Source organism: Clytia hemisphaerica, unplaced genomic scaffold, assembly GCF_902728285.1.
Source record: "Clytia hemisphaerica strain Z4C2 unplaced genomic scaffold, Clytia hemisphaerica genome assembly, whole genome shotgun sequence".
Lineage (NCBI taxonomy): Eukaryota > Metazoa > Cnidaria > Hydrozoa > Leptothecata > Clytiidae > Clytia > Clytia hemisphaerica.
Genome location: NW_027103603.1, coordinates 1,345,012 through 1,355,166, shown reverse-complemented (window position 1 = coordinate 1,355,166; position 10,155 = coordinate 1,345,012). Strand labels below are relative to the sequence as shown.

General features: G+C 34.9%; 1 protein-coding gene across 1 annotated transcript; it reads right to left on the bottom strand.

Moving 5' to 3' along the window:
* Positions 1-1,449: 1,449 nt before the first annotated feature.
* LOC136802120 (uncharacterized) lies at positions 1,450-3,810 on the bottom strand. The gene has a single exon (XM_067058839.1). The coding sequence runs from the start codon at positions 3,808-3,810 to the stop codon at positions 1,450-1,452; it is 2,361 nt and encodes a 786-aa protein (XP_066914940.1).
* Positions 3,811-10,155: the final 6,345 nt, after the last annotated feature.

Sequence of the window (10,155 nt, the reverse complement as noted above, 5' to 3'; positions counted from 1 at the left end):
ATATGTTGAATAGGTTGAATATATCATATTGACTATTTCGATTGCTGTTATTGCTAGCAAGTAGAAATAATGGCATATATGAACCGTAGAAGCTCGCATAAGATTGTACATAAATCCTTCCAAGATATCGAATGTTGCTTGAAGAAAGTTTCATTGTGTTTTTTAATTTCAACTATTCTAATTTTAGGAACGTAAAATTGACAATTGAAATTTCTCAATGCATGTGCATTAAATTTTATCTTTCTTTTAAGTTTTAGTATAGTGGAGGTATTTGATGGGTATCAGGGCTTAAGACATAAAAAATTGTGCACATAGCCATAATTAACAACTTTCAACTCTGTCAGAACCCAGCAATGAAAAACAATTTCAGAAATTGTTCTCTTAGAAATACTCATTAACCTATTCTTGACTTCCTATCTTGCAAAGTTTCAAACTATAAGGTATACACAGTCTTCATTCAAATCTTTTTTTTTTTTGGTTCAGAAGTTTTCCAAATTTTGGTTTTAAGTACAAAAAGTCGCCTTAGAATTAACCCTTTCGCAGCCGATCATTCGAAAACTAGGAATTTTGAAAAGCGGTTTTTCCTAGTTTGACGTAATCAGGTAATCTTACGACTCACACATACCAACGGGCTTCTGAATTAATATCCATAACGAAAATTAATTTCTCTAATAGAAGGGTTGGGAAAGAATTATCTTCTTATCACACATACATATAGCCTGGATATCCAGACCGTAAACTATTTTACCGTCTAGTTTTTTTTAATATTTTGTCTCTGGTTTACGGTCTGGTCCAAGTAACTCGTCTGCAGGGATATCTGTCCCTGCATATGGAAAAAGCTGACCTTGCAAAAAAAGATAAACAAATGAAAATGAAAACGCAGGTTCATTTCTAAACAAAATGGCCGCTGGAAAAGAGCCTTTATAAATGTGGCTGATGTTTTGATGTAGCTTAAAGTAGTTTTGAAAATTTTTTGAGTTTGTAAAAGAGGTTTTACAGTAAGTTAATTATGTGTGTCTGCCTGGGTTTACAAATTTTTGATAGTCTGTCAACAAGGGTTCACTCACAGGCTGTATCAAACAAACTTTACCCAACTTTTTTAGTTGCACCAGACTCTAAAATTTTAGAAACTTTGAACGTTGAGGTAAGAGTGTTTTTTTCTGAAATTTTGAGTCTGGATACCCAGGCTAACATACATACAGTAGTATTGATAGCACGACAACCCTATTAAAGTATTCTTTTTAATAAGTTGAATTCGATATATTTGCCATGTCAAGTTAAATAAAAAGAACAATATTTGTTAAAAATTGAAGCAGAAGCTTTTCGGTCTTATGCCATCATCAGTGCTATAGAAAGTAAAATTAGAAATCAAAAAAGTTACAAATTTATCAGTCTAAAAACAATTAAAAGCTGTTAAAAAGGTTAATAAAAGAAAGTCGTTAAAAATATCTATGTTACACCATTGCGAAATAAAATTAGCCGTTTTGAATCTAATTGGTCATTAAGAATGGGTCTCTTGAGGGCAATGAGAGCAGCCTCTAAGTTTTTGCGTAATCGTGTGTTCCCAGGTGCATTTAATATTACTTTCCATTGGAACTCATGGTCAGGGTGGTTTAACAGGTGTTTGGCTGGTTCAGAGTTATGTGCAATATTGTTATGCTCTGACCATCTAGTTTCCACATTGCGGTTTGTTTCACCAATGTAATTCATACCACACGAGCATACACCTTCATAAATCTTACATGCTGGGTGTGGGTTTTTGTCCTTAGGACTAAATAATTGCTTCACTTTCTTTGTAGACCATTTAACTGCGAAATCAATCTTATCATTGGTAAAAGATTTTAATTTGTATATAAATCGTTTAAATAATAATTCATTACTTTCACAGAAAGGAAGCTCAATAAGGACAAATTTCTTTTTCTCTTCAAACAGAAATTCGGGTATCAGACGATCATCATTCAATTTAGTTTCAAAATCTTTAATCACACTTTCAGTGAAACGTGGAGGAAAACCTGCATTCTTGAATTTATCTCTAATCACGTCTTTTTCATTTGTAAAATCGTTGCCAATACGATAGGATCTGTTCAAATCTCCATTTATCGCATTACGCTTATATCTCTTGGGTACTTTCGATGACCAATGTGTGGGTAATTTGTTTGGCTCTCTATGTACAGACGTTACTGCTTTCCCATCGATTAGAGTGATATTACTGTCTAGGAACTTGGTAGGTTGTATTTCAATTGTGAAACGAATGTTTCTGTGGTAGTTGTCCATGGCGTGGAAAAGATGATCTGGTTCTCTAATCTTTCTTCTCGTAATGATATCATCAACATAGCGTTTGTAGAGAGGTGGTTTGATAACTGGGACGATCTTGGTTAGGTATATGTTGGCAAGAGTAACTGAGAGAGGTCCGCCCATGGTGCAACCATCTATCTGTTTGTAAAGGCGCGATTGAAAGATGAATGTACTATCTTTAGACAGTTTCAGTAATAGACGTTTCATTATCAGCTGTGTACAAATTATCGGGAGTTTTTTATGTACATAGATTTGATCTAAAATGTAGTCTATCGTGTCATCAATTGGAACGTTTGTGAATAGTGACTCAACATCGTATGAAACATATTCGTCATCTATTGTAAGGGGTGGTTGGTCTTGGATCATTTTGGGAAAATCCTGAGTGTTATTGATTATATATTCGTTACATGTGTAAAGTGGTTTCAAGTATTTGGAAATCACTTGTGCGGCATTGTACCAACAGGTCCCTGTCTGTGCAATAATGGGCCTGAATTTCAAGGATTCGACGGTAACTTTAGAAATGTCATTAAACTTGTGTGTTTTAGCCGTACCATATAATTTAGCAGGCGTATATGAAGTTGGCCACATATCTTTGTAGTGCTCATATTTTCGAAAATTGCGATACAAAAAGTCTTGAAAATGTTTCAAATCAACTAAAGTATTGTCTTCTTCAGACTTTTCATATACTTTTTTATCAATACCTTCATCAATCATAGTGTTCAGCTTATTAACATAATCAACCTTATCCATCACTACGACGCATGAATCTTTATCTCCCGGAATAATTACGATAGAATCATCCTCTTTAAGTCGTTTTAAGTTGGAGTAAGTAAAGTCTTTTGAGTTTTTAATGTTTTTGTCAAACATATCACAATATGCTCGTAAGAATTCATGAAGCTCCTCCTTTTGCTCATTCGACACATCTTTATCGATCGATTGCGCGAGTGTCTCAAGATTTGCAGCTATGTTCTTTCTCACGTGTTTATTTTTGTCAACGAAACTCTGATCCAAACCGTAGCTTAATTGTAAAAGTTCTTTCTCAGATAGATCCTTTGAAGATAAGTTGATAACAGGAATTCGATAGGGTTTGAGATGATTTTTGCTGTGAATACAGAAGTTTGATAGTTTATTCAGTTTTGTTTTGAATGAGGAAGAACGTATACCTTTTGAAGCATGTAGGATTCTTCGGTGAAGGATTTTGAAGAGTAAAACTCCAGTAACAGATAGTAGGTCATTCGCTGCTTCACGGTGTTCGGTAATCACAGTTTTTAAGGTTTGAAAATGTTTTTTCGCGTTGGAGAGTATAATGCTACGCTCAGCATTGTCTTTGTCATCACGATTCAAGAATTGGCCATTTACTTGAGCAAATTTCGGTGTTACATGTAGATTTAAACATTTCTTTACAAAACCAAAATTAGCTGATGTTTTACGTAACTTTACTGATAACCAATATAGCTTGTTGTATTTGTCGGCAATCCTTTTCGGTAGTTTAGTTGAATTCGATATATTTGCCATGTCAAGTTAAATAAAAAGAACAACATTTGTTAAAAATTGAAGTAGAAGCTTTTCGGTCTTATGCCATCATCAGTGCTATAGATAGTAAAATTAGAAATCAAAAAAGTTACAAATTTATCAGTCTAAAAACAATTAAAAGCTGTTAAAAAGTTAATAAAAGAAAGTCGTTAAAAATATCTATGTTACACCATTGCGAAATAAAATTAGCCGTTTTAATAAGTATATAATTTATATTTAGATGAAAAGTATAAAATAAAGTTAAACAACACTCTGGAATTTCTTTCCGTATTACCGTGTGTATGGCGAAAGAACATTCGAATCAGAAGTATTTGCTAAAAAATGTTTTCAACAAATATTTGGTGAAGATTGCGGTAAAGTCGGACTTTATCAATTTATTGCAGAAGCAAAGAATTTAGCGCAAAATTTGAAAACTCTTGAGTTCAATCAATTAATAGTTCCTAATAAATATTGTTTCAAATGTGGAGGAGTAAATTACATAATAGAAAAGAAGGCGAAACCTCTAACCCTATACTGTGAGTATGGTACTTCACTGGCTTATAGATATTCAGGTAGATTTAGGAAATGCTCAATAACAGACTTCACTACATTTTATTCATTCGATGGAAATCGCTTCCTTAAAATTGACGATGAGACTAAGTTTTTACTATCCACTGAATACACGGCATTCGAAACGTCACTTTTGGAAACATATGAGTGGGAGATTACCATTGGTTGTATGCCCTTTCGCTCCAAAGTAGCAATTTACAACTGCAAGCATGGATATATGACGGAGCCCAGTGAAACAAACAATAAAGAGTAAGAAAATTATTTTGAATATCATCAAACATAACAAATTTCTATCAAAATTATTTTTTACAGTTTTTTAGTCGGCTAAGGCCCGAGGGGAGGGGGGTACTAGGGTTGGCAGATGAAGGATATGTGCGGATGGGACATCAGGCCGCAAGCCTATTTTTAGTTTATAAAAAGAAACTGAGTATAATAAGAACATTGTAAGAACATAAAGCCTGACAATTTAACCCCAGCCTGAATATTGGTTCTTATAAAAAAGCGTGTATTTCAGAACAAATAAATCTGTTTGTCTTTTTGATAGATATCTGAAATTTCATTGATGCATTAAAATAATGAGCGACGAAAATAAATCTGTTCGAAAATCTGTTACTAACGAGGCACGAGGTCGTACTTTGGCCCTTTTTTAAATTTAATTTTTGGACCTACCACTGAGGTCCTTCAAATTAACTGATATTCGTTCGTCCGTCCGTCCGTTCGTTCGTCTGTTACCAGCTTTTCTCGGGATTGGCTCATTAGTTTTTTTCTGTTTTTTTGCACAGTGATGTAAAGTGGTGATCCCAAAAAGTGACGGAGCCCGAATTTCGAAAATATAATATTTGGGCAAATTTGTGCCAAAAAGTGCCTTTTATTTAATTTTGGGGGAAATCTCCTTTTATCGTCAATAGGGAAATCACGCTAAAATATTTATTTACCCCAGTATCTACGACTACAAGTCATACGACTTTAACAATACTTCACAGGTCGATATTAATTTGAGCTGTGATACACGCTTTTTTTTATAAGAATGGTGTAAATCCATTTCATCATGGATATTCTTAACTTTTTTGGGAGAATCATCCTGAAATATTCTTACAGCACATTCTTAGGTTAGAATCCTAATTCATACTAGATTTAACATTTAGTACATACGTCTCAAGCATAAATGGCACTTTTGTAAAAGGAGTGAGCCTAACTTGGGAAAGATTGATAATTTATAATTAAAAATGCTCTTAAAATGGCATTCTTAGCTTTAGCCTGGATATCCATGCTTTCTTAGCTTTAGTAGCAAAATTCCATGATGGTGATATTCTTAGCATATTCTTAGTTTTTTGGCTATTTTCATCATGGACATTCTTATAATGTGTATTCTTATAAAAAAACGTGTACTCACGGTAATCTATTCAAGCTGGTCACTACACTTTTTTACTCTCTTGCTATTTGTCCTATTTTTATCTGATTCTCGTCATCAGGTAGGTCCATACATCATGTTGCTTGTTTCTTTTATGTCCACAGGAAAAGAACGACTATTAACAACGAGCGTCTTTACCTTGATCGACATCGCTTTACAGATGGCTTTTTATTGTATTTGGTTGCGAAAATTTCAAGAAAATACAAAATCGAAGTCAACAGTCACTTCTTATTTCATTTGGAAATAGAAATGCATTTTAAAACTATCTTTAAAACTGAAATCAATTTTGAAATCAACTTTTATTGTCACAATGGCAAAACGTTGCTTTTATTGTTACAATACTGACTTGAAAACCCGAAGGGGCTAGACTCGAATCTCTTGGTACCACTCAAATGATACGACCCGTCTACTCTGTTCGTGTGATTTCGAAGTGTAGCATTTAGTTAAAACATTATAATATAGAAATAACAGTAGTACTCTCAATGAGTAGCTTCTAATGTGATTTTTACTTGTGTTGAGTAAGTTTGAATAGAGAGTATCGATCTCCAGACTACACAAACGCCGGATTGAAAGTAAAATATATTGCTAGACAAGGCCAGAATTAGAAAAATGTACTTATTAAAAAAGAAAGAAACCACTGCAAGACAGTCAGAACCACTGGATAGGGTTTCCGAATCAGGAAATTAGCCAGTTTCCCGATCGGGAATGTGACCTCTGCGCACTCCGGAAATTGTCGTGGAAGGTAAATAACTGATGCCTATTGTAAAATAGGGTGTAAAAATACTTTTCACAGGGTAGTTAAGAAATCCACCGGGTAATCGCTTCTTAATTCTACTTTCCCCATTCCCAATTAAAAACTTTCCTATTTGGAAACTTTTTCCTGATCGGGAAGCAAAAATCTGCTTTGTTTACAAAATTTTACTTCCCGTTCGGGAACGATGAAAAGTTCTTGACCAAAACGGGAAACACAAAAGTGATGAAATTTTCGATCTGGAAACAGTTTCCTATTCGGGATATTTTCACCTTCCCGTTCGGGAAATACTTCCCGTTAAGGCAATAGTTGCCATTTCTATGTAGTGGTTCCGACTGCTAGATTCAATCCGTCGCCATGACTTTGGCGCAAATCGTAAGGTTTCACTTAACCTTGCCTGGGAAAGGTTAGAGATTCGACTATAGCCCCTTGGGGGTTTAAACTCAATGGTTGCAATGGCCCAGAGTTATGACAAAAATTCCAAGCTTTCTTTATGAACTTAATACTTACTAAGCGTGATCCTTTGGGAGTCGGGAATTTTCGAAATTTAATGCCAAGTCATGAATTCAGGGAAGTGCTAACAAACCTTTAAACTTTGTTTAGCGGTCACTTGTCACCATTAGCAAAAGAGAAAGCTGTTAAGTAAGTTTGAGGCCCTAATTTTGAATTTCACTCACTCTCCCCCGTAACCGATCATGGATACCTGAGGTTGGGGCACTCAAGGTAACTGATCTTTACTGTCAGTGCCGTACACCTGGCGTAAAAAGGGCAGGTTTTGTGGACTGTGGAAGTAAACACTAGGGTCGGTTAAAGTAGGTGTGCACCGCAAGGGTAAAAAATCTGGAAAATCAAAGGATTGTTGGGCAATTTGGGCAGTTTCAGGAAGCAAGGGGAAAACAACGTAGCCTCACCAAATAAGGAGAAATTATTGTTCAAATTTCAAAGATAAATCCTCGGCCAATCGACTAAAAGAAAAACAAACAATAAGATCACTGTATAAGGAATAGTGTGCCATAATAAATAAGTGTTCATTCTAACATTCAACCAATCAGTAAAAAGCACCAGACAATAAGAAAATCAGGAGACAGAAAATTCCTTTCTTCCTATTTTTAGATAAAATGTTTGACGTCAAACCCTTTTTGAATTCTCAACTTTTGATCAGCCAAACAATAAAGCAAGACAAAACACAAATTATTTAAATATTTTTAAAATTTCTCAGAGTGGTAAAACGTACGTAGGCGGAAGCCCCTACGGTGGAGATTTATCAATATAATAGGTGGACTGGGTACTAAGTATATGTGACAAAGCTGGGCCATAAAATACGAAGGAGAGCCAAATGCCTCTCTCTTTCCTTTATAAACCTTTACTATTTAGCAAAAAATAATGGGGTCGAGTGGGTCCATGACAACGCTGGGCTTCGTGTAAAATTTCAATCGTGTTCGTCATTTCATAGAGGTCGGACGTACTTTTGATTTGCTAATGTAAAACTTACATCTGGGAGAGTCAAATTTAATTTTTGATCTTACATTTTGTGTACCTTCACAATGGTTAAAAGAGGAAGCAAGAAAAAACAATCCTCCTCTTCAGGAACTGAGGAAGTTTTTGAACCACAACCATCATTCACACTTGAAATGTTTCAAATGAGACTACTAAGCTTAAAGAGGAACTTACAACACATCTCACCACTCAGTTAACCTAAGGATAAAGCTAAGGATGACATCATAAAACAGCTGAAAAAATGAAAATAAAATGCTTAGAAGTGAACTTCAGAGCACCCAAAAAAGAGTTGTCAATTTAGAAACTGAACTAAATAATCTTCAACAGTACAACCGGCGTACCAACATTGAGTTTTGTGGAATCCCAAAGGATGATGAGGAAGGCCTGGAATCAAAAGTGATAGGCATTGCAGATACCATTGGAATCAAAATTAAAAAGCAAGATATCGAAGCCTGCCATCGCTTGAAAAAGAAGAGAAAAGAAAAGACACCAAGGACCATCGTGAGATTTGTTAATCGTAAATTTTGTGACCTTCTGCATCAGAGAAAGAAAAACTTGAGTCAAATCGAGACGACAGGGAAACTCTCACAATTGGGAATTAATGATAAACTTTTTATAAATTGTAACTTAGCTCCCTACTTCAGATTCTTGTGGAGTCAGTTTAAAAAACTTTATGATGGAAAACTCATAGACAGATTCTGGGCATACAACGGTTCAATTTTTATTTCTACCATAGAAAATGGTGAAGATGTCAACACGAAGATTGAACATTTTGAGAAATTACAGTCAATATTTCAAGGATTTGATTTCAAAACAACTGTAACTTCAAAACTCTGTTTGTTTGTTTATTTTTGATAATTCATCTTACGGGGACACTCCTTCTTTCCCTTTCGCTTGCTCTGTGATGTGATTACCCACTTTTTAGTTTAGATGACAACCACGCAAGTTTCTTTTTACTTTCACTTTCGGTTTTTTTTTTGTTATTTTGATTTTTTGCTTCCTCATTCAAAATTGCAGCCTAGCTGCACACTTTTTATCGTTTTACAAATCTTGTGTTTTATTTGTGTCTTGTTTGTGACTCACCATGATTAAGTAAGTTTACTTTATGCATACACTATTCCCATGCTCAGTATGTTCTAAGACAGTCAAAGAAGAAGGAAACTCTATATTCTGTGACTCCTGCAAACTTTAGACTCGCCTAAATGCTCAGGCTTAACTCTTGATGAATTTCAATTTTTATCTACCAGTCTTAACGACTGGTACTGCCCCAAATGTCTCTTTGGGGCTCTTCCCTTTAATCTCAAATCTAAACCTTCCCCCCTGGTGCCATAAACCCTAAACTTATTGATGTTGCTCGTAATACTCACCTAATTTCTGACCAATGCCAAAACAACTGTCTGGCCCTTGATAATCTCATGGCTGCTGACTGTAAGTACTACAAAACTCCTGACTTCCAAAAACTTGCCCATGAAAGCGGGCCCTTCTCTTTTTCTTCTCTTCACCTTAACATTGCATCATTAGCTCTACACATAGATGATCTTACCACTCTTATTTCTAAACTCAATTTTAATTTTGATGTTATGGCGATCACCGAAACCCGTATTTTGAAGGGGAAAAAACCATCTTTCAACTTTAATCTTGAAAAATTTTCAGGAACCAATTTACATGCCTTCAGAAGCTTCTATAGGTGGCACTATGTTATACATTTCGAACAATTTCTCTTTTGAGCCCCGCAAAGATCTTGACTCTATGTGGTATAGCCCAACCTTTCTTGAATCTACTTTTGCAGAAATCCTTCATCTAAATTCTACTGATAATACTATTGTTGGATCCATCTATAAACACCCTCTTTTTTCGCTTGATGAATTCTATAACCACTTTTGAATAAAATCAACAAAGAAAATAAACAAATTCTTTTGCTAGGTGATTTCAAAATTAATCTGTTGAATACTTCTTCGGATCCCAATATCTTATCTTATTTGAACAACCTTGGATCACACTCTATTATACCTAATATTTTTCTTCCGACCCGAATTACTGACCACTCCATGACACTTATTGACAATATTTTTTCTTCAATTTCTGAAAAGCGTAACTTTTCACTTCCTCAATTTCATCT

Excerpts from the sequence above, each read along its gene's own strand:
- LOC136802120 (XM_067058839.1), bottom strand. The coding sequence starts at position 3,810 with ATGGCAAATATATCGAATTCAACTAAACTACCGAAAAGGATTGCCGAC.